Genomic DNA, 25355 nt, shown 5'->3' on the forward strand with positions numbered 1-25355 from the left:
TCAACACCTCCTTCGACACCGCTACCTTCCCGGAGAGCTGGAAGCACGCCGAACTCAGCGCTCTACTCAAGAAGCCATCGGCTGACCCCACCGACCTCAAAAACGACCGCCCCATCTCGCTGCTCCCGTTTCCTGCAAAAGTCATCGAGAAGACCGTCAACAAGCAGCTGGCCGCCTTCCTCGGGACGAACGGATCCCTCGACCCCTCGCAGTCTGGCTTCCGGGCCAACCACAGCACTGAGACCGCCCTGATCGCAGTCACCGATGACATCCGAGCGCTGCTCGACAACCGAGAAACAGCGGCCCTCATCCTCCCCGACCTCTCCGCCGCCTTCGACACTGTCTGCCTTCGTACCCTAGTACAACGCCTCAGCAACGTCGAAATCCAGGAGAAGGCACTGGAGTGGATCATCTCCTTCCTCGCCGGAAGGACACAGAGTCCGCCTCCCTCCGTTCAGATCTGAAGCCACCGAAGTCATCTGCGGCGTCCCTCAAGGCTCCTCGCTCAGTCCAACCCTCTTCAACATCTACATGAGCCCCCTCGCAGACATCACACGCCAGCACAACCTCAACATCATCTCCTACGCCGACAATACCCAGCTGATCCTCTCCCTTACCAACGACCCCGCCACCGCCAGTGCCAACCTTCACGAAGGGATGAAAGAGGTAGCCAAATGGATGAAGAACAGCCGCCTGAAACTGAACTCAGATAAGACTGAAGTCCTCATCCTGGGATCCTCACCCGCCGCTTGGGACGACTCCTGGTGGCCCCCCGCCCTAGGCAGCACACCCAAACCAACAGACCACGCACTCAACCTGGGCTTCATCCTGGACTCCTCCCTCTCCATGACCAGACAAGTCAACGCCGTCTCCTCGTCGTGCTTCAACATCCTGCGCATGCTACGTAAGATCTTCCGGTGGATCCCCACCGAGACCAGGAAGACGGTCACCCAGGCCCTCATCACCAGCCGTCTGGACTACGGCAACACCCTATACGCCGAACCACCACCAAACTCCAGAAGAGACTCCAGCGGATCCAGAACGCCTCAGCACGACTCATCCTGGACATCCCCCGTCGCAGCCACATCTCCGGACACCTGAGAGACCTGCACTGGCTCCCGGTCAACAAGAGAATCACCTTCCGTCTCCTCACCCACGCACACAAAGCCCTACACAGCCAAGGCCCAGGATATCTCAACAGCCGCCTCAACTTCTACGCTCCCAAACGCCAGCTTCGATCGACCAGCCACGCCCTCGCCGCCGTCCCCCGCATCCGTAGAGCCACCACAGGGGGACGGTCCTTCTCCTACCGCTCCGCCAAGACATGGAACTCCCTCCCCACCCACCTCCGCCTGACCCAGGACCACCTCGCCTTCAGGAAGCAACTCAAGACCTGGTTGTTCGAGCAGTAGCAGATCTCCCTCCCCCAGCGCCTTGAGACCCTCTGGGTAAGTAGTGCGCTATATAAATGCGATGATTGATTGATTGAGAGTATAGCGAGCAGGCTCAGCTCATTCATCAGCGGGGCAAGCTTCTCTTTAACAGTGTAGCGAGCAGACTCATTACATTCATCAGCAGTGAAAGCTTTTCTTTAACACTGTGTAGCGAGCAGACTCAGTACATTCATCAGCAGTGCAAGCTTCTCTTTCACACAGAGTGTATCGAGCAGGCTCAGTACATTCATCAGCAGTACAAGCTTCTCTTTAACACAATGGAGCGAACAGGCTCAGATTAATCATCAGCAGTGCAAGCTTCCCTTTCACAGAGAGTGTAGCGAGCAGGTTCGGTACATTCATCAGCAGTGCAAGCTTCCCTTTCATACAGAGTGTAGCGAGCAGGCTCAGTACATTCATCAGCAGTGGAAGCTTCCCTTTCACACAGAGTGTAGCGAGCAGGCTCAGATTAATCATCGGCAGTGCAAGCTTCTCTTTAACACAGTGGAGCGAGCAGGCTCAGTACATTCATCAGCAGTGCAAGCTTCTCTTTCACGCAGAGGGTAGCGAGAGGGCTCAGTGTACGCATAAGGAATACAAGCTTCCCTTTCACGCAGAATGTAGCGAGCAGGCTCAGTACATTCATCAGCAGTGCAAGCTTCTCTTTCACGCAGAGGGCAGTGAGCAGGCTCATCTCAATCATCAGCAGTGCAAGCTTCCCTTTCACGCAGAGTGTAGCGAGCAGGCTCAGTACATTCATCAGCAGTGCAAGCTTCTCTTTAACACAGTGTAGCGAGAGCAGGCTCAGTACATTCATCAGCAGTGCAAGCTTCACTTACACGCAGAGTGTAGCGAGCAGGCTCAGCTCATTCATCAGCAGTGCACGCTTCCCTCCACGGAGAGTGTAGTGAACAGGATCCGCATCACAAGCAGTGCTAGCGTCCCTTTCACGCAGAGTGTAGCGAGCAGGCTCAGTACATTCATCGGCAGTGCAAGCTTTTCTTTAACACTGTGTAGCGAGCAGGCTCAGTATTTATTTTACTTGTATAGCGCATATATCACCCGAAGGTCTCAGAGCGCTTGACATTTATCAGTGGTGCAAGCTTCCCTTCCACAGAGAGTGTAGAGAATAGGCTCAGCTCATTTATCAGCAGTGCAAGCTTCTCTTTCACACTGTGTAGTGATCAGGCTCAATACATTCATCAGTGGTGCAAACTTCACTTTCACGCAGAGTGTAGCAATCAGGCTCAGCTCAATCATCAGCAGTGCAAGCTTCCCTTCCACAGAGAGTGTATCAGGCAGAATCAGCATCACAAGCGGTGCAAGCTTCCCTTTCACGCAGAGTGTAGTGAGCAGGCTCAGTACATTTATCAGCAGTGCAAGCTTCCCTTTCACACAGAGTGTAGCGAGCAGGCTCAGTACATTCATCGGCAGTGCAAGCTTTTCTTTAACACTGTGGAGCGAGCAGGCTCAGTACATTCATCAGCAGTGCAAGCTTCTCTTATACGCAGAGTGTAGCGAGCAGGCTCAGTACATTCATCAGCAGTGCAAGCTTCTCTTATACGCAGAGTGTAGCGAGCAGGCTCAGTACATTCATGAGCAGTGCAAGCTTCCCTTTCACGCAGAATGTAGCGAGTAGGCTCAGTACATTCGTCAGCAGTGCAAGCTTCCCTTTCATACAGAGTGTAACGAGCAGGCTCAGTACATTCATCAGCAGTGCAAGCTTCCCTTTCACGCAGAGTGTAGCCAGCAGGCTCAGTACATTCGTCAGCAGTGCACGCTTCCCTCCACGGAGAGTGTAGTGAACAGGATCCGCATCACAAGCAGTGCTAGCGTCCCTTTCACGCAGAGTGTAGCGAGCAGGCTCAGTACATTCATCGGCAGTGCAAGCTTTTCTTTAACACTGTGTAGCGAGCAGGCTCAGTATTTATTTTACTTGTATAGCGCATATATCACCCGAAGGTCTCAGAGCGCTTGACATTCATCAGTGGTGCAAGCTTCCCTTCCACAGAGAGTGTAGAGAATAGGCTCAGCTCATTTATCAGCAGTGCAAGCTTCTCTTTCACACTGTGTAGTGATCAGGCTCAATACATTCATCAGTGGTGCAAACTTCACTTTCACGCAGAGTGTAGCAATCAGGCTCAGCTCAATCATCAGCAGTGCAAGCTTCCCTTTCAAGCAGAGTGTAGCAATCAGGCTCAGCTCAATCATCAGCAGTGCAAGCTTCCCTTCCACAGAGAGTGTATCAGGCAGAATCAGCATCACAAGCGGTGCAAGCTTCCCTTTCACGCAGAGTGTAGTGAGCAGGCTCAGTACATTCATCAGCAGTGCAAGCTTCTCTTATACGCAGAGTGTAGCGAGCAGGCTCAGTACATTCATCAGCAGTGCAAGCTTCTCTTATACGCAGAGTGTAGCGAGCAGGCTCAGTACATTCATGAGCAGTGCAAGCTTCCCTTTCACGCAGAATGTAGCGAGTAGGCTCAGTACATTCGTCAGCAGTGCAAGCTTCCCTTTCATACAGAGTGTAACGAGCAGGCTCAGCTCATTCATCAGCAGTGCAAGCTTCCCTCCACGGAGAGTGTAGTGAACAGGATCCGCATCACAAGCAGTGCTAGCTTCCCTTTCACGCAGAGTGTAGCGAGCAGGCTCAGTACATTCATCAGCAGTGCAAGCTTTTCTATTACACAGAGTGTAGCAAGAAGGCTCGGTACATTCATCAGCAGTGCAAGCTTCCCTTCCACAGAGAGTGTATCAGGCAGGATCAGCATCACAAGCGGTGCAAGCTTCCCTTTCACGCAGAGTGTAGCGAGCAGGCTCAGTACATTCATGAGCAGTGCAAGCTTCCCTTTCACGCAGAATGTAGCGAGTAGGCTCAGTACATTCGTCAGCAGTGCAAGCTTCCCTTTCATACAGAGTGTAACGAGCAGGCTCAGTACATTCATCAGCAGTGCAAGCTTCCCTTTCACGCAGAGTGTAGCCAGCAGGCTCAGTACATTCGTCAGCAGTGCACGCTTCCCTCCACGGAGAGTGTAGTGAACAGGATCCGCATCACAAGCAGTGCTAGCGTCCCTTTCACGCAGAGTGTAGCGAGCAGGCTCAGTACATTCATCGGCAGTGCAAGCTTTTCTTTAACACTGTGTAGCGAGCAGGCTCAGTATTTATTTTACTTGTATAGCGCATATATCACCCGAAGGTCTCAGAGCGCTTGACATTCATCAGTGGTGCAAGCTTCCCTTCCACAGAGAGTGTAGAGAATAGGCTCAGCTCATTTATCAGCAGTGCAAGCTTCTCTTTCACACTGTGTAGTGATCAGGCTCAATACATTCATCAGTGGTGCAAACTTCACTTTCACGCAGAGTGTAGCAATCAGGCTCAGCTCAATCATCAGCAGTGCAAGCTTCCCTTTCAAGCAGAGTGTAGCAATCAGGCTCAGCTCAATCATCAGCAGTGCAAGCTTCCCTTCCACAGAGAGTGTATCAGGCAGAATCAGCATCACAAGCGGTGCAAGCTTCCCTTTCACGCAGAGTGTAGTGAGCAGGCTCAGTACATTCATCAGCAGTGCAAGCTTCTCTTATACGCAGAGTGTAGCGAGCAGGCTCAGTACATTCATCAGCAGTGCAAGCTTCTCTTATACGCAGAGTGTAGCGAGCAGGCTCAGTACATTCATGAGCAGTGCAAGCTTCCCTTTCACGCAGAATGTAGCGAGTAGGCTCAGTACATTCGTCAGCAGTGCAAGCTTCCCTTTCATACAGAGTGTAACGAGCAGGCTCAGCTCATTCATCAGCAGTGCAAGCTTCCCTCCACGGAGAGTGTAGTGAACAGGATCCGCATCACAAGCAGTGCTAGCTTCCCTTTCACGCAGAGTGTAGCGAGCAGGCTCAGTACATTCATCAGCAGTGCAAGCTTTTCTATTACACAGAGTGTAGCAAGAAGGCTCGGTACATTCATCAGCAGTGCAAGCTTCCCTTCCACAGAGAGTGTATCAGGCAGGATCAGCATCACAAGCGGTGCAAGCTTCCCTTTCACGCAGAGTGTAGCGAGCAGCCTCAGTACATTCATCAGCGGTGCAAGCTTCCCTTTCACGCAGAGTGTAGCGAGCAGGCTCAGTACATTCATAAGCAGTGCAAGCTTCCCTTTCACGCAGAGTGTAGTGAGCAGGCTCAGTACATTCATCGGCAGTGCAAGCTTCTCTTTCACGCAGAGTGTAGCGAGCAGGCTCAGTACATTCATGAGCAGTGCAAGCTTCCCTTTCACGCAGAGTGTAGAGAATATGCTCAGTTCATTCATCAGCAGTGTAAGCTTCCCTTTCACGCAGAGTGTAGCGAGCAGGCTCAGCTCATTCATCAGCGGTGCAAGCTTCTCTTTCACACAGAGTGTATCGAGCAGGCTCAGTACATTCATCGGCAGTGCAAGCTTCTCTTTAACACAGTGTAGCGAGAGCAGGCTCAGTACATTCATCAGCAGTGCAAGCTTCTCTTTCACGCACAGTGTAGCGAGCAGGCTCAGTACATTCATGAGCAGTGCAAGCTTCCCTTTCACACAGAGTGTAGCGAGCAGGCTCAGTACATTCATCGGCAGTGCAAGCTTTTCTTTAACACTGTGGAGCGAGCAGGCTCAGTACATTCATCAGCAGTGCAAGCTTCCCTTTCACACAGAGTGTAGCGAGCAGGCTCAGTACATTCATGAGCAGTGCAAGCTTCCCTTTCACGCAGAATGTAGCGAGTAGGCTTAGTACATTCATCAGCAGTGCAAGCTTCCCTTTCACGCAGAGTGTAGCGAGCAGGCTCAGTACATTCATCAGCAGTGCAAGCTTCCCTTTCACACAGATTGTAGCGAGCAGGCTCAGTACATTCATCAGCAGTGCAAGCTTCTCTTTCACGCAGAGTGTAGCGAGCAGGTTTAGCGTCACAAGCAGTGCAAGCTTCCCTTTCACGCAGAGTGTAACGAGCAGGCTCAGTACATTTATCAGCAGTGCAAGCTTCACTTTGACACAGTTTGTAGCGAGAAGGCTCAGTACTTTCATCAGCAGTGCAAGCTTCTCTTTCACGCAGAGTGTAGTGAGCAGGTTTAGCATCACAAGCAGTGCAAGCTTCCCTTTCACGCAGAGTGTAGCGAGTATGCTCAGTACATTCATGAGCAGTGCAAGCTTCCCTTTCACGCAGAGTGTAGCGAGTATGCTCAGTACATTCATGAGCAGTGCAAGCTTCCCTTTCACGCCCAGTGTAACGAGCAGGCTCAGTACATTCATCAGCAGTGCAAGCTTCCCTTTCACACAGATTGTAGCAAGCAGGCTCAGTACATTCATCAGCAGTGTAAGCTTCCCTTTCATGCAGAGTGTAGGGAGCAGGCTCAGTACATTCATCAGCAGAGCAAGCTTCTCTTCACACAGTGTACCGGCACCGGCGCGCGTGAGCCCATAGCGGAGGGGGTACCGGCACGCGTGAGCCCATAGCGGAGGGGGTACCGGCACGCGTGAGCCCATAGCGGAGGGGGTACCGGCGCGCGTGAGCCCATAGCGGAGGGGGTACCGGCGCGCGTGAGCCCATAGCGGAGGGGGTACCGGCGCGCTTGAGCCCATAGCGGAGGGGGTACCGGCGCGCTTGAGCCCATAGCGGAGGGGGTACCGGCACGCGTGAGCCCATACAACCGAGATGCTAGCGCCTCTCACTTTGCTTAGATCGCTGTCTGTGCTCTCGGCCACATAGTTTGCTCTTCTACACGTGGTTCTGGTTTCTGTGCTATTTCCAGCCCTGCCACTTGTATTCATTGCAGCATTGAATGTTTAGCAGTCCTATTGGATACGAAAAGGCTTTTCTAATCTGTCCTTGAATGTCCCATGACAGTGTCTCTTCGTTGGACGACGCTTCCTCCTGTGCGTTGCCCAAGTGGGGGTCATGTGCGTGAAGTTCCCTATATGAGGTACGGACACACAGCAGTGCTGATCGATGACACAATCTACATCTGGGGCGGACGCAACGACACCGAGGGTGCCTGCAACGTACTTTATGCCTTTGATGTTGGTGAGTCCCTTTCTCTCACCTTTTCTTCTAGCCACCGCAGCTGCTGAGTGGGCCATTTACTGTCTGTGGTAATAGTCAATACTTGTAATTTTCCCCCTTAAGAAATCTGTGCGGAGAAAAACGAATGAAAAAAGAGAAAATGTATAATTGTGTGCTCTGAAAATAGATTTCAAATGTATGCCTCATTCCAGCCTTTAAAATTAAATCGAAATTTGCACCACACCCAGTCAATACCCATCTTGGCATAAGTGTATTTACCTGTTGCGTCAAGTGCTGCTTTCCGTTGTGACCTACTCCTAATCTTGGCATTAATGTCCTTTGTCTCTGTCTGTTTTACGAATTTACACCATGTAGTGCTTCTGGTTTGCCTGTCCACAAGATCTTTTCTTGTCCGCTACCTTTACTGACACCCTCCATCTTCCCAAGCTTCAGGTCTGCGCCTCCTCAGAAGCTGCACCTCATGTTCCTTGTCAGCCGTCCTTACTCCCAGCTTCCACCTTCTTAAGCAAAAGGTCAGCTATGCCAAAGAGCATGCATCTGGTTCGGAACCTGCACCTCCTGTCCCACCACATTGAGCTTCATCTCTGAACATCCTGAGAAGGTGTCCCTGGTCTGCCCTGATACCTTCCATCCACCTCAACTACAGGTCTGCCTGTCTGGAGAATATCTGCTTTGTGCGCTTCCCAAAATGTCTTGTGCGAGCTTTTGGCCTCTCTAAGCCTTTCTGCCCTCTTGGCCCTTCTGGCCACCACATGCTCCGGACTATCCTTTGGAGACTGAGTGCCTGGGGTAAAGGAACAAACCCTTCAAAAGATGCCCTCATTGCCACTCTAAATACCCCTGGACCGACGTCCATGCTGCCTGCACTCTGTGCCTTGTTCCTGACCACAACGAGAGCTGCTGTAACTGTTGTTCAGAGTAAGAGGACTCTTCACCAGCGCTGAGACTGATGGTGGGCCCGCAGCAGGATGGCTAAACCCTCTGTAGAGATGCCAGATCTCGTCAGCGAAGCCGATCTCCTCAGCACCGAGACTGAAGCATTGGGCGAGTTCCCCGATCTCCCAGCACACCAGCCAAGTCCTCATTTCATCGACTCAGATGACTCGGAGTCAGGAGAATATGAACTCACGGAGGAAGAATAGGGTGCTCCTGAGGAGGCTGTCTATCTTGCTCGGCTCCGGTTTACGCCTCAAGACCACACCTACGTGAGTAGTGTGGATTCCCTCAAAACTCACAAATGGAACCACATCAGAGCTGAGTGCCGCCCCACTGGGGGTTGGGCGTCAAGCCCTGTACCAAAGCTGCCACCATCTTCCGGTACACCACTGCCCTGCATCTCTGGTTGACAGCGAAGCAAGGCCTTGGAGCTGAGAAAAGACCCTTCCTAGGGCCATGAGCCCGAGGGGACCCGTCTGTGCCAAACCATTGAAGCCGGCTACATCTTTTAGGTATAAAGCACCGTCTGCGTAGAGACCAACTTCAGTTCCAAGACCCGCTCTCGATGTCGAGGAGCGCTGCATCCTTGAGCGGCTGCAGCAGGAGCTCGATGAAAGGCAGAGAAGGGTCATCATCCACCCTCGCACAGGCAAGACTTGTGTCTCCGAGAAGACCCTGCCAAAGATACGCAGCCTTGCTTCCGAAAACACCCTGCCATTGGACACACCTGTAACTCTTTGTGCCTGCCAAGAGGCCTAAAGACAAAGCCTCTGCTCCTCCTCCACTGTCACCTCCACTTCCCTCGCCTTCTTTGCCATTACCATGGGGGTCTCCTGTCCTGGCAGGCCCAGCCCTTATTCCTGGTTGAGGAATTAGCCCCAGTCTACGCATGCACATCCGGGGAATCCGTGAGAGGATTACGATATAGAGACTCTGTCCTAAACCATTTCCCAGTCATGGCCTCCCCACCAGGATGACTCCACGGTGTATGACATTCAAGGTGCGGTTACCTACCATAAGTTAGAGATCTACAGTGCCCTCAAGAAAAAGGACTGCCTAGTAGAAGCTCCCTCAAAGACTGAGTGCTCCGTCCAGTACCTCTTGATGCTCAAGGTGAATCTGTCCCTGAGATCTTCAAGGTGCTGGTGCATATAAGCAGGTGCCCTCTGACCTGCTCTGTGTCCGGTGTCCTGGCACTGGACTCCTTAGTTGTCCGTACTGCTAGGAAGAGGGGCGCAGCGATGGGTGCTTACCAGGTTCCTTCAGGTAGGTGGATCCTCTCGTAGGCCACAGTCCAGAGACGGCTCCAAGCCCACTTCCCCTGTGTGGCAGTAACAGGGTAAATACCCACAGGGTGGCAGGAGTTTCACAAGAGGATCTTTCAGAGGGAATGGTTCCCAGAGCGTGGCAGCACAAAGAAGGGAGCTTCTGCCCCCAAAGCCACTGCCCCAAGGGTCTCTACCAAGAGTTTTAGCATTGGTAGCTGCTCATCTCAGGAGGGGAGGAGCTCCTGTCTTCCCCCTACCTTGAAGATTGTCTCAAGCAGACAATGCCTAACCCGGACTGCAGCCTCCCTGCTGCACAGCCTGGGGCTCTCAGTCATACTTGGAGCCCTCTCCGATTCAGCCCTTTCTATGGCCGGTGCTCAACTCTGTGGTGGGCGGAGCCTTTCCCAGCCCCGGAGGGTGCACTCATTCCAGCAGAAACTCCCTCTCTTTCAGCCACTCCATCCACTTGCAGTTTGCATGATGAGTCTTTTGGGAATGATGGCCTCGTGCATTGTCATAGTGCCCCCGCCAAACTACATATGCACCCGCTTCAGGAATGCCTCTCAACCAGCAGTGCAAGTGGAGGATTCGTTGGAGGATCTAGTGATGGTGAAGGGCAGAAACCATCGCCCTCTGCAGTGGTCGAACAGCAACAATATGTGCCGGGCAGGCCCTTCGCATACTCAGTTCCGCATGCCCAGTTCCGCAAGTCACCATCACCATGGGCATAGATCGAGTCGGCTGTCCTCAATGACATCACAGCCCAGAGTCTGTAGCTACCTCGTCAAAGAAGTGTCCACGTCAACCGCTTGGAACTGTTCGTCACGCTGTCCATGAGAGACTGAGTAAACTCCACGTGCAGCATTTCTTTTGCCTCAATGAGGCTCCTAAGGAAGGCTTTACCCTGAATCCCATCCACCACCTGAAAAACCCTCGTCCAGGCTCTTATAGTCATCTGGGGACTATGGGAATGCTTTACTGGTAGCCGCAAACAACACTTTGCTGCAAGTTGTGCAGAACACAGCCTCACGGTTCACCTAGAACCTTCCAGCACTGTCTCCTTCTGCCCCCATGTTGAAACAATTGCACTGGCATCCTATCAGAAAGTGGGTAGTCTACAAGCTGCCATTTGCCGCTCAAGGTCTACGACCCTCGGATACTCACGTAAGTTGCTTGCCTCTTAGATATGTATATAAAGCCCTTGTGGGGTTCTTGCTTCTAAGACGTTGAGGATGCACTGTTAGGGTGTTGACTTCAGAGGCCTCAGGACTTAAGGTAAGTGTAAGGATTGCAGGTAGGTTCCACAGGAGCGTCAGGAATCCGAAGATATTCCACAGCCTTCCCCTATGGCCTTCCGACTCTATCAAACACTAGAGTACGAGAGACACGCCAGGGGAAAACAGGGAGACAAAACAAGGAAAGTTGGGGGAAGAAATGTGCTTGATGGTGATCTTCAGGCTGGATGCGTGGTACTTCAAATGGGGGAACTGGTCAACAGGTGGGCTGCAACAAAAGGTAAGTAATAATCTATCTAAGGACAACACTAAACCTTAAATCACTCGGATACCTTTATGTACAGAAACATAACATACCCAAGGTTTTTTCTAACTTGTCGCTGAATAAAACATGAAGAGTCTTATTTAGGGAACTTCATCTGGAGCTGTGGCAAAGATGACATAATGCATTAGTGAGTAACTTTGGACTTACTGCTAGTAGGAATAATATAGTCTACTTGTTACACTTCTTAGTTAGTTGCGTGTAGAAGACTTGAAGAAACATCCACTAAATGATGGTATGCAATAAACCTATTGCCACTTCTCTGTCAGATTGTATGACCTTCTATGAAACCAAAAACATGTAATCAGTCTTCTGTATGATACGTTCTAAGCATAATATAAAGAAGTAGCGCAAAAGCGCTGTTACCATGATTCCCTGTAGTGTAGATGAAGCTGCACCCACTCTGGTCCACGCAAGAATCTCACCAAATACACGCAGCTGAATCCCAAGATCAGAATCCAGTAAGGGGATGTTCATAACAAAAAGGGGAGGGTCAGAATAACAGAAGGGGACGAATATTGGATTAGAAGGAAAGGAACTAACTAACTATCTAAAGGGAAATGTAAAGAACCCAACCAGGCAGCGGAGACCAAGCCCGGCTGCCGGGTAGAGGAATCCCAGGGAGGCGGTGTCAGTATTAAGCCCGGCCGGACAGCGGAGAACTGGCCCGGCTGTCAGGCAGAGCAGTGCATCAAAAAGAAACACAAGGCTGAGCCCAGCCAGATGGCGGAGTAAAACCCGGCCGCCGGGCGGAACTCAAGGGCGAGGGAAAGAGAGGCTCACGGAGATTACCGAGAACCCACAGCAATCTGGAACATAGGCGCCGGGAACGCTCTCGACGGTATAACAAACAGGAAGATCCAAAACAAGGCGGAAGTCAGGCAAACAGGAGCAAGACGGATCCGGAAACAAATGGAGCTTGACGCAAGAACGTGAAGCGTCGCTCCTTGGTGCATTGTGATTTAAATTGCCCATTTCTTAAAGGGACAGTGTCGTAGGAGGCTCGAGGCATGACAGTAAGGAGCTCACTCGGAACTCTTCCTTTGACGGCTAGTGGGATGAGGCTGGGGCTCTCTTATCGGAACTCTTCCTTTGATGGCTGGTGGGATGAGGCTGGGGCTCTCTTAATGCTCTTTGTGTCAGACTTTCACCTGGGCCTGAGGAGCCATAAGTGACATTCAGAACGTGCTCTGCCGGCATCTAAGCTCAACTGTTCACCTTTCTTTTTGTGTGTGTGTTTCTTTCTATCTCAGGCACTCAGAAGTGGTCCACGCCGAAGGTGACGGGCACAATTCCTGGAGCAAGAGATGGGCACTCAGCCTGTGTTCTGGGGAAGAACATGTACATCTTCGGAGGTTATGAACAGCTGGTAGGTGTTTGTGGGAGTAGTAACTTAGGATGTGAGGAGTAGCCCGTCTGTTTCTGACCTGTTCCCTCCCTAAGTTCCGCCTGGCAGAAGCTTTGTAGTGTAGTTCCTAGTTTCCCACTAGGCCCTGCGCATTGGAATAACATAAACAGTAGTATCGACGTGGAACTGCGGATATTCCAGGCCTCCACTGACTATGCTAAACTTAATTGGGTTGTGTTACCAACTAGCTCAGAGGTCACTGGAAACTTTCTTCTCTGCATAGGAAGTGATCAGCTTCCCTGGCACAGACAAGAAGGGATTCAGTTTTCCAACAACCGTGCAACATGACAACTTTGCTCCTCAGATCAAGAGTCGATCTCTAGGGTCGTGTGAAACAATAGACATGTATTTCACTCAGTCAGTCTAGTGCAGTTTACTTTCACGAGATGTAGAGAATAGAGAGACGGGCGTTTGTCAATAAAGGGTTAACATTTATTGAACAATCTTTCTTCTCGTACAAGAGAAATGTATTGCCACAATTGCAAGAATTGTTATTATAAAAAGTACGTACAGTAAGATAAGGATTGCGAAATAGAACTGTAAAAGCATTGATATGGTTTCTTAGCCATACAATGGTTTAAAAGTAATAAAACATATATACAGTCATATATACATTAGGCTAACATACTCAACTGGGGCTTCTAACTAAGCCTACCCCAGTGTGCCTGACCTAAGCCTAACACGTGGAAGGGGAGTAAGTAAGTAGCTTTAAGTTAAGTTGGTTTTGCCAAGGTTTGTTTCAAGAATTCTCGTGTAAGGGTTTAGTCAACACCATACCTCTGAATAGAATGATGGAGGATTGGTATCTCCTTCAGGGGTCACTCTCGATATCCCAGTCACCCGCAAGGGTAGACCGGAAACGCCGGAGCTGGATTTCTCTGCACGAGAAAGGCAGCGGGTCTCTTCAGCGCGTCGAGGAAGGAGGGGGGACAGCGTCCGCGGGCAGCTGGAATCTGCTGGATGTCTTCGCAGAGGAACGGCTGTTCAGCTCCTAAGCGTACTGTACCATCGTTCGCGCTTTAGCAGCGATAATGGTATCAGCAGCTTCACCACCACAGGGACAGCAGGCTGCAGCGACAGAGTGCTAGATTTACCAACACGGGTCTTGCAGGCAGCTGGCATCAGCAACAGTAGCTCTCCATTGCTTAAGGCAACGTTGGTAATATTTATACCTGACAGGTGCCGGGTTTGACGCAAGTTTGCTGGACATAAGACGTCAATTAAAGATGTCACTAGGAAGTGATAGTTATCAGTTGCTCATTAGAGTTCCATTACTAATCAAAACACAGCAAGCGGGGATTTCCAGGTTTGCGGAGTTTTTATCTTGTTGAAGAACTCGGAGTGTTATCTAGGAATATCAGATAGTGACTACTGCTCTGTCATTGCACTAATTGGTCGCAAAGGAAGTGGCAGAGAGAACTATGCTGGAATGTGGCTCTGTTCGTGTGAGGCCAGAGATGACTTTTCAGAAAATCTCACTTGAACGGTTATGCCAATATAGGGAATAAATGGATTTATAGCCGAATAGGGGCATAAGGTCACAGTATCGATCAGGAACCTAGATAAACACGCAACACCCACTCCACGGGTTAATGTCCATCAAAATTACTAAAACTAAAGCAATTTGATGCATGTGTAACATTGCCCACCCCAAATACATAAATGCATTCGAAATAGGCGTACTTGTAATACATGAAATTCAGGTACTGTACGTTTTCTTGAAGCATAGAAATCATTCAAAAAATTATTGCATATGAAATCAATGAACGATTATGCAAAAAGAATTACACATGAAGTATCTCTGACATAAGAAAAGCGAGATAAATCATCACATAAAAATGCATTGTAATAACATGTGTGCTAGAGGCTGGTGTAATGTTGTTATGTCTCTAGATGTGTTTAGAAATAGAAGTGTGAAGCTTCTGTTCTCTAAGAATAGTTTTTACGTTAAGCAAAGAATTGTTCGTGCCAAAAAATCAATATTAGAAAAATTGTCCAAATCAAAAGAATTATTGCTTGACCGGGAAAATAGAATTCCAAAGCTTTTAGCAGTTTTTGTTGATCAAAACTGAAGGCCGAATTCAGAGTTCATGGGAACGCTGTGTGTCGGAAAGCTTCTTAAAAAGTTTCTCTACGGGTGAGAACATCGTATCAGACAGGCTCTCAAAGAATTGGTCTACAAATTCAGGTGACAGTTCAACCAAATTAGATAGCGCTGTAACTTGGCAGGTGTGAGAATGATTGCTGTCATCGAAGGCAGAAGCAGCAATGCTCACAGAAGGCCGTACCTGGGTGATGTTGCTTTTGTCACTTGCTCCACTGTTACCACTTGGCTGTAGCACAGGAGTCTCCACGAATGCCGTCATCAGGATTGGTAGCCGCTGGGGACAACACAATGCGTGAGCCGTTATTGGACTGAGCAAAGTATCGACGTCCATTGGTACTGCTGATGGAAGTGAAAGACAGATGTCCAACACGCATTCATCGCCGCAAAGCATACACCGTAGCACAGGTAAAATGCAATTTTGCCATATCAGTCTGAATGAAAGGAACCAGGTCATGTTTAGATCTCTCAACCTGGCCAATCCAAGGACGTTAGTTATCCTGTCCCGGTAGCGCATTGCTAGGATTGTCTCTTCCATTCCCATGGGAGCTATGTCTGAGCCGAGGCTTGCCATAACGAAGCAGGAGGGTCAAAAATAGAATCCCTGCTACAAGTCCCAAAAATAATGGTATCCCTCCAAAAACAGAGTGCACAAAATTAGGAACGATTCCCAAAATTGCCTGGAAGGGTGTTAGCAGTCCCGTAAAGACTGTCTTAAATATGCCTGGGATGCTTGTTGCACTAGACATGTTAAGGAGTTGGCTTAACATTTCTACGAAATGCACGGGGGCAATTTGTTGATAAAAGGTCATGAACTTCAGTAGCTGTCCTTGCAACTAGAAGATCATACGTCTCTTTAGATGACGTTATAGGCACTGTTGTCTGTAAAAGTACAGAATTCATTTTGCTTAATGTATCAATTCGTATAGAATAGAGATTCAGACGAGGCCAGATGGGAGTCACTATGTCTGCAGGCCCACTCGGAAACAATGCTTGCATACAGCATTTGACCATGGATGTTACTTCTACTAGATAACTTTTCCCTGGCACGAGGCCACAACATCTTTATGTTGTTATAATCCCTGGATGTTGTCTCTGGGAGTATCTTGAGTCTAATCTGGTCATTTTTAACCCCTGTGTTTTATTCAGGAATCTATCTTGACAGCTATTTGTGTCTGTAGGCCAGATTAACCATTTTTTCCAATCAGGATGTGATCTGTTAAAATGTAAAATTTGTGACACGCCTAACTCAATATCTGCGGTTACATTTTCAGGTATTGGCTTTGGTATAGACGGTGTTTTAAGGTCTTTGATCTTAGCTAGGCCAAGACAAGATGTTTGGTGTATTGTGTCATTTAAAAACAACATTTGTTCTGGTATCATGCAGGTTCTAAATAGGGCTTCAATGCCTTGCACCTGCCAATCTTTTGTACCCCAAATTGTTTTCGTTTCAATATTCTTTTTCCAATAATCAAAACCAAATGTCATCATTTTGTCATAAAATGCTTCTGAATATATCAATTTAGAATTTGTCAGCATTGTTTTCATTCCTGTTTTATCTAACCGTTTGTAATAAAACGTTTCTGCATCACTGGTTTTAAACCCTGAGAAGTATTTGAATTTCTCAAAAAATGCTTTAGAACTGCTTTTAGGTGGTGTAGCACAATGTTCCCATTGATTATACATAAAAACATTTCTAGGCTGTGCAGATTTATGCAAGTAATGATCCCCATAGTGGGTGTAACAGAATAATTGCTCATAACTAGATGAACCTTGTAAATAATCATGATCTGTGAATCTAGCTGACATTACTAAATCAGACATCATGTCATTAATACTGTAAGTCCCAATCATCAGAGAATGTACTTGGTTTTACAAAGTCACTTAAGGAAACCTTCAGTTGATGAGGATACTTCAGGATTTCGACCGGACCATATATTCATAGTCTGTTTTCTCCCATACTACCCCACCAGGTATTGGAATTGCTGTGACATTTACTGTTGACAGTTCTCTTTTCTTCACTTGGGATGATCTGTGTGGTTTCAGGACTAGGTTGATGTTCTGACTTGCTGTGTCCATTGTAATATATTTTCCCTCAATGAATTTTCCCAAACACAGTACCATGATGAGCCAAAGCAGGAGGAAAAATACACCTAGACCGAACCAGAACTCTAGCCAAGGGGAAACAAGGTAGATTTTCTTCAATTGATGAAAGAGTTCCGTTGCTTTTTCTTTAAAAGTCTTTTTTGTTTCTGGCATCACTTCGGGGTCGTTTTGATCTTCAGAGAAGTTGTCGAAGTTGATGAAATAACCAGAGGCAGTTCTGTCAATTGATGGGATTGTTCTTTCAATCTGTCTTTCGGTAGCATTTTCTGATGCCACATTAGTGTAGACTGGTGTTGTTTCTTGACGAACTGTTTCAATCTGTGTCTCAAGAGGCACGAGTTCCATGGCATTATTGCATAGTCCTTCATTGTGCACTGCAGGCTGATCGAATGTGATTAGTCTTTCAGTTTGAACCTCTTGGATTGTTGCAAGTTTGGGTATTCTGTTGTTTTTTGGGAGTCCACTGGGCCTACTGTTGATTATAGGCCACATGCTTGTGGTTTTACCAGATCGATGGACACGACTCTGTTCTCCTTTTTACCAGCAAGGGGCGGTAGCACAACTGATCTTGTTCCGGTGACTGCCAAGACAGGTACTGCTTTTCTGTAAGAAGGCCCAAATTCCTTCTTAACCGCTATCTTTTCTCTGACTAGATCCCCAATCTTTGGAATCCAGACAGGCCTTGCTGGGGCTGTTGCTGGTGGTGCCTCGTCAGTGGTACTTGGCTGTTGCTTTAACTTTATGTTGCTTAATGATTTTCTTGTTTCATTCAGTTCCTGTAAAACAGCCAAACGATCCTTTACATCAAAGTGCGTTGTTTCTTCTTGTACCACTGACATCTGACTATCGAGGTCCTGAACGCGCATTCTAATTCCGAACAATAGTTCGTATGGGCTGAAACCTTTTAGAGAATTTCTTGGCATGTTATTAAGACTAGTCTGGACACTTATTAAATGTTTGACCCACCCAGCGCCTGAACCTAATACCTTCGCTGTTATAGATTGCTTTATGTCACGGTTTTTTCTTTCTACCACACTGTTCCCTTCGGGGTGCGACGGACAAGAATACCGCAACCCAATTCCCATGCTGGCCATGGCCTCCTTATAGGCTCGAGAGCTGAAAGCAGGACCCTGGTCAGAATGGAACGTGGTAATTGCGTATGTGCCGATAAAGACTCGCAAATCTTTTATAACCGTTCTAGCGTCAGCCGAGCGCTGGGGCCACATTTTTTAAGTGCTTTTAGTCTTACTGGTGTACACTGGGACGCGCTTCTCTTCTTTGATTGCGCAGATAGACCGCCTTATGCTGTCTAGAAGGGATCCTGAAACTACACTGGCCTGTTCATTTCTGCGATCTCGGTTGCAGTTTTCACAATTTTGAGCAAAAAATTGAATATCTATACTCATTCCTGGCCACCAGTACTCTGATTGTAATTCTTTCAGAGAGGCTTTGATTGTTTGGTGTCTCAGACCCAACCCCATGTGTGCTTCCAGTAAGAGGAAGCCCCTCCTGCTCCTGTTTGGAATTACTCTGTCCCCCACTCCAGGGATTCGAGCAAAAGGAACGGAGTTTGCATCGATTACGTATGCATAATTGAGTGGATAGTTTACGGGTAGTGCTGCACAGTCGCCTTTTACGGTAGTTTTTACTGCCAGCATGGTTTCCCCGTCTATGTATTTATCTGTACGCTTTTTTGTGGCTACGGAAGCCGGGTTAGTTGCTTCCGCTGTGGCTGTTTTAGCCAATGAATTCCCTGCAACGTGAACGCCATCACGTTGAAGACTCTGTGCGTGAATCACGTGAGTCTTTTGTAGTTCTTTGTATAAAAGAGCTACTTCGTTCCAGAGCAATTTATGCTTTATTGTGGCACCTGTGTCATCTTTGTAGTCGTTTTCGATCCAACTCTGCAGTTTATTGTTGTAAGAGTTGACGCAAAAATGAGAATCGCACACTATAAGTGTCGGGAATTCACGTTCTGCATTTTCGAGCGCCATCTTTAAAGATCTGATTTCAGTTCTCTGAACCGAACAGTTTCTTACAGATTCAGTTTTTTTTTTTTTTTTTTTGAAAATTCTTTATTGTCAGGAGTTCAAAAGAGATATTCATACTTTCATTCGTTATTTGCAGTTACATATCAGTGGTACGTGCCCTCAGGAGGGCAAAGACTGAACACATTTTGCATCAGTAACTATCAGTTTCGGTGACGGCCTAGTAGCAGAACAGTGAATAAAGCAAGCATTTGCATATCATGGCCCAGTTTTGTCCCCTGTCCATAACGAATACCCCGTTAATGCAATTTTGATACATTTGTCCGACATCAACTATATGAGGTCTTAGAGAAAACAAAGAAGAAAAGGAAAAAAGAAACAAACATTAAACCCAACAATGGTCATCGTTGTGCAATTGAGTGTGTCCATCTACATACAGCGTCCTACAGGCTCAGCCATTTAGCACGGCACCTACGTTAGTGGTGTGCACCCGCCGCCTCCCGGCCCCCCTCCTCATTATGCTGGCACATCCTCTGCCACTAGTCCTCGTCCTCTTCTGATTCCGAGTCCTCACCATCTGGCAAAGCCTCACACGGTTCGCCCCTATATTTGTTCCATGGCGTCCATACCTGATTCCACTTGCGGGGGCAAGCTCTTAAGACATACACTGCTCTTTCCTTCACCATGAGGAGGTCCATGTTTCTTATCCACCCTGCCACCGTCGGCAACTCCGGGGCGCCCCACCTCTGTACAATGTCTCGTTTGGCCACTGTCACTGCCAGTGTGACCCACAGTTGTCCATATCTGTTTAGGTCTGTTGGGTCCCAGATGTTCAGCAGGCACTTACGAGGTTCCGGTAGGACAGATACATTGATGGCCTGTGAGACTGTACGCATAATCTGCCTCCATAATTCCCTGATTTGTGGACATTCCCATAACGTGTGGATGAGAGTTCCCTCCTCCCCGCATCCCCTTACAGATTCAGTTTTTGTTACTTTCGGTCTGAATTTACCGCACAGCCAACGACCTTTAATGATCGCACATGCTGCATCGTAGGATTTGCTCTCTACGTTGAAATGCTGTACAAAGCTATCTGTATAGATTATACAGGCGTATTGTGGGAGAGGCAGAATTTCGATTGGCAGAGGATATTCTTCTTCATATTCTAAATCATTCAGTTCTTCGAATTGCGGGGCGAAATAGTATTTCACATCTTCCACTCCTAGAGAATCTATACACTGTATCCATTTCGGATCCAGTGACACTGTAGGCAGGTTTACTGGGCTGAATAGCGCCTCGAAGGCGGATTCCGCTGTGAGGATATTAATCCTTTTACCATGTGCTAGTTCTCTTTCATTTGCTAATGCAATTTGCACTGCTTTCACAGTTCTTTCTGTGTGACTGAATGTTCTTTCTACTTGTGTGTACAAGTGTGATTTAATTGAAATTGGTACCTTTTCTCCCTCATTAGAGGTTAGGTACGTGAATCCGCATCTTCCTGGGATGACTCGGATTACAAGATCACGTGTGTTGTCACGTGTATCTAATTTTGTTTTTGCTAACATGTCTGTTTGCAGTGATCTCAAAATTTCTGTGTGTTTTTGAGTCCAATTGATTTGTTTAAAATCAGGTTTTATTAGTTCGTAGAGAGGTTTAACCCTCTCTGCGTAATTTAGGATGTAAGTTCTTCCGAAATTCAGAAAACCTAGTATGGATTGTAAATTCTTCAGCGTTTTTGGAGCTTGGAGTACAGCGCACTTCTTTAAGAAGTTGTCCGCTAGGCTTTTCCCTTCACTTGATAATTCGTACCCTAAAAACAGTACTGTCAGATGGGCAATTCGAGACTTTTTAAAGTTGAATTTGTAACCCTCTGCTGCGAACCCAAGTATAATGGTGTTCACTCTTTTCAAGTGAGTATCCAAGTTGTCATCTGTGAGATAGATGTCATCGACATAAGATAATGCCTCATCATCATACATTTGTAGTAACTCTGTTACCCTAGCTGAGAATAGTCCTGGGCTGTTCTTGAACCCCTGTGGGAGTCGACAGAATTTTTTCTGCGACCCAAATGCGGAGAAAGCGGTCAAATATCTGCTTTCCGGAGCAATGTTTTGACAAAAGAAACCATTAGATATGTCTAATGTCGTTTTGTATTTTTTCCTAACTATGTTATTCATTAGGGCTGCACTATGCGAGTTTTGTACTGCAAAAGTTTTGCAACATGTATTAAGATGTCTGTAGTCCAAAACTAGACGATATGAATTGTCTGGCTTGGAGACAGGAAACAAAGGATTGTTCATTTGAGAGGTGCATGTTTCAATCACCCCCTGGTACTCAAGTTGATCTAAGATCTCCCTGACTTGTTTTTTAGCTTCTTGCTTTATGGGATACTGCCGTTGGGCAGTCGGTTCACTTTTTAATTGGATTTTGTGAGGAGTTGAGTCCTCATCCCATCCTACATGATTTTTAGGTCTCGCCCTGGAATTCGCATCCGAAGGATGCGTCCAGGGTCGGAGACTTATAGCTGCCTGACACCGGGGAATGAGGGACACAAAACTGTGACGAGCGTGGATTGAGCTGCGTGCACGCGCGTCAACATTCACGCATGCGCACATCACAGCCGCGCACATCACAGTCACAGCCACACCTCCTCCCTCCCCCCCCCTTCGCCGCCGCCGCCGCACCTACACACACACACACAGAGCAGGCTGTTCACAACACATGCACACGCAGGCAGACACTAGCGCACACATACAGACACACACTACACCTCCCCAGGCGGCCCCCCCCCCCGCCCGCCGCCGCCGCCGCCCCCCAGCCGCCGCCGCCCCCGCCCCCCCAGCCGCCGCCGCCCACACACGAGAGTACACGCACAGACAATCCCCCCGCCCCGCCCCGCCTGCAAGCTCTCACTTACCGGCTCGGTGTGCAGGTTCCTGGGCCGTCTTTTGGCACGCCGCAGGGGTCTCCTCACCACTCGGGAGCCCCGTGTTGCCTCTGTTACCATGCAGTCTGCCCTCGCTCTTTCGCCCGGTCTCTCTGAAGCGCCCCGGGACTTCAGCGTGAAGCCTGCATGTTTCGGACGTCCTCCTCGGCAGTTACTTCCTGTTTCTTTGACGAGCCCCGCCCACGTCCAAACAAAGGCTGCCTGACTTCCAGAGTGCGCCCGCGATGAAGAGACGGCCATTTTGTCAGCACACAAGCACCTAGCACTGTGTTTATTTGCATACTGGACTGTCACTGTGCTTTCGGTAACGACGTACAGCTTCGGAGACTGCACACGTTGTAAGCATATTGTGGTGCACGTACAACAGACAGCTGAGTGCATAATCAATCTATGTGAGCAAAGAACATGTTTTCATAACCCTTGCTATCCTTTCCATTTAATTGTTTTGTTCCATTATTTGATTACATTTCCTGATATTTGACAAATGATTTCCGTGTACATGCAGAGGATTAAGCAATTGCAGTGAAAGGACACGCTTATGATGCTATCGCTAATTCTGTGGTTTTATGTATGTCCTGGTGAAATTTCTGTTACACAGTGTAATCTCAGTTAATTTCTGGCATTTGCTTTACATTTGTGATGAAATCATGGCAATTACGTGATTACACCGTGACCAGATCAAGTAAAGAAGCTTCTGTTCGGGTCAATATCCCATGGCATAAACACAGGAAACAAGGTTTGCAAAGAGAACGTGTGCAGATGCTGTTCGTGCACGCGTGATTTTGCGACTTTTTCTTAGTGCAAAATATGTCCTTGTATCCAAGAATGAATGCGAGGATGTACATGGCAAAACAGCTGCCAAATGCTGGACCGATGTTTTTTTGTTATTTCGTGTACTTATTGAAGAATTCCATGTATTTTTTGCAAAAGAATTTACGCAAATATCGCACACTCCTAATATTATATTACATTTCCTATTAATTATCACACACCATTTGCACACAATTGCTAAGGTTATTCTTTCTGAAGGATTTATCTTCATGTTGGGTTTTTTGTTTTCATTATGACGGAAATGAACCTCAACTACGCAGCTAGGGCATGTTTAAAAAAAAATTATTTCTGAATGCAGTGCACATTTTGTGCCTTGCTTCTCTTGGAGCGTGGGGACGCAGAGCCTACATGGAGTGGCTGTATAAAGGACATAGCACCACTTTTTATTGAATAGAAGGTCAATATTTTATTAAGCGTAACATGAGCATACGTGCATAGAGGATGGGCTGGTGGAAGGCTGGGAGAGAATTACAGGCAGTGATGCGGAGAATTTCCCCGTGTTCGTTGATTACAGTTTCCAAGCAGCTGTGAGCACCAAGAGATTACGGTGCGTCCGCTCTTGTTCCTTGAAGACTCTTACTCTAGCGCTCTCTAGTTTGCTGTCTTGCCTGTGGGCATTTGTCCCCAGCCAGATTGCATCTTTAATCTGTGTGGTTTCTGCATGTCGTAAACTCTATCCCAATATTAATAGCTTTTTCGTTTTTTTTTCCTTTCTAATTTACATGCGCTTAATTTATTTCATGCCAGCCTTTTAAATCAGAAACGCGCTCCGATTAAGGTCCATTGAGAGCTTTACATTACTGTTGCATGTGTGAGTGCAGAGTGCGTGCAGAGTGACAGTGAGTGCAGAGTGCGTGCAGAGTAACAGTGAGTGCAGAGTGAGTGCAGAGTGAGTGCAGAGTGACAGTGAGTGCGGAGTGACAGTGAGTGCGGAGTGACAGTGAGTGCAGAGTGACAGTGAGTGCAGAGTGACAGTGAGTGCAGAGTGACAGTGAGTGCAGAGTGCGTGCAGAAACAGTGAGTGCAGAGTGTGTGCAGAGTGCAGAGTGTGTGCAGAGTGCAGAGTGCGTGCAGAGTGACAGTGAGTGCAGAGTGACAGTGAGTGCAGAGTGACAGTGAGTGCAGAGTGACAGTGAGTGCAGAGTGACAGTGAGTGCAGAGTGCGTTCAGAAACAGTGAGTGCAGAGTGCGTGCAGAGTGACAGTGAGTGCAGAGTGCGTGCAGAGTGACAGTGAGTGCAGGGTGAGTGCAGAGTGCGTGCAGAGTGACAGTGAATGCAGAGTGAGTGCAGAGTGACAGTGAGTGCAGAGTGAGTGCAGTGACAGTGAGTGCAGAGTGACAGTGAGTGCAGAGTGACAGTGAGTGCAGAGTGACAGTGAGTGCAGAGTGACAGTGAGTGCAGAGTGCGTGCAGAAACAGTGAGTGCAGAGTGCGTGCAGAGTGACAGTGAGTGCAGGGTGCGTGCAGAGTGACAGTGAGTGCAGGGTGAGTGCAGAGTGACAGTGAGTGCAGAGTGACAGTGAGTGCAGAGTGACAGTGAGTGCAGAGTGACAGTGAGTGCAGAGTGCGTGCAGAAACAGTGAGTGCAGAGTGCGTGCAGAGTGACAGTGAGTGCAGAGTGCGTGCAGAGTGACAGTGAGTGCAGAGTGCGTGCAGAGTGACAGTGAGTGCAGAGTGCGTGCAGAGTGACAGTGAGTGCAGAGTGACAGTGAGTGCAGAGTGACAGTGCGTGCAGAGTGACAGTGAGTGCAGAGTGACAGTGAGTGCAGAGTGACAGTGAGTGCAGAGTGACAGTGAGTGCAGAGTGCGTGCAGAGTGACAGTGAGTGCAGAGTGCGTGCAGAGTGACAGTGAGTGCGGAGTGACAGTGCGTGCAGAGTGACAGTTAGTGCAGAGTGCGTGCAGAGTGACAGTGAGTGCGGAGTGACAGTGCGTGCAGAGTGACAGTGCGTGCAGAGTGACAGTGAGTGCAGAGTGACAGTGAGTGCAGAGTGCGTGCAGAGTGACAGTGAGTGCAGAGTGTGTGCAGAGTGACAGTGAGTGCAGAGTGCGTGCAGAGTGACAGTGAGTGCAGAGTGCGTGCAGAGTGACAGTGAGTGCAGAGTGAGTGCAGAGTGACAGTGAGTGCGGAGTGACAGTGAGTGCGGAGTGACAGTGAGTGCAGAGTGACAGTGAGTGCAGAGTGACAGTGAGTGCAGAGTGAGTGCAGAGTGAGTGCAGAGTGACAGTGAGTGCGGAGTGACAGTGAGTGCGGAGTGACAGTGAGTGCAGAGTGACAGTGAGTGCAGAGTGACAGTGAGTGCAGAGTGACAGTGAGTGCAGAGTGACAGTGAGTGCAGAGTGACAGTGAGTGCAGAGTGCGTGCATAAACAGTGAGTGCAGAGTGCGTGCAGAGTGCAGAGTGCGTGCAGAGTGACAGTGAGTGCAGAGTGACAGTGAGTGCAGAGTGCGTGCAGTGACAGTGAGTGCAGAGTGCGTGCAGAGTGACAGTGAGTGCAGAGTGCGTGCAGAGTGACAGTGAGTGCAGAGTGACAGTGAGTGCAGAGTGACAGTGAGTACAGTCACTCAGCACCACCACATTATCACTCAGAACCACCACAGCACCACTCAGAACCACCACAGCACCACTCAGCACCACCACAGCATCACTCAGCACCACCACAGCACCACCACAGCACCACCATAGCACCACTCAGCACCACCACAGCATCACTCAGCATCACCACAGCCCCATTCAGCACCACCACAGCCCCATTCA

At 48.5% G+C, this 25355-nt stretch overlaps 1 protein-coding gene across 2 annotated transcripts in view; it reads left to right on the forward strand.

Moving 5' to 3' along the window:
• KLHDC3 (kelch domain containing 3) overlaps positions 1 to 25355 on the forward strand; it is a 249559-nt gene that overhangs the window by 49149 nt on the left and 175055 nt on the right. For both annotated transcript variants that reach the window (XM_086925829.1, XM_086925830.1), the window contains exons 3-4: positions 7277 to 7453; positions 12468 to 12583. In XM_086925829.1, coding sequence (XP_086781955.1) covers positions 7277 to 7453; positions 12468 to 12583 — 293 coding nt within the window. The remainder of the gene's footprint in view (positions 1 to 7276; positions 7454 to 12467; positions 12584 to 25355) is intronic.

The sequence above is a fragment of the Lissotriton vulgaris genome, chromosome 6 (assembly GCF_964263255.1).
Source record: "Lissotriton vulgaris chromosome 6, aLisVul1.2, whole genome shotgun sequence".
Classification (NCBI taxonomy): Eukaryota; Metazoa; Chordata; class Amphibia; order Caudata; family Salamandridae; genus Lissotriton; species Lissotriton vulgaris.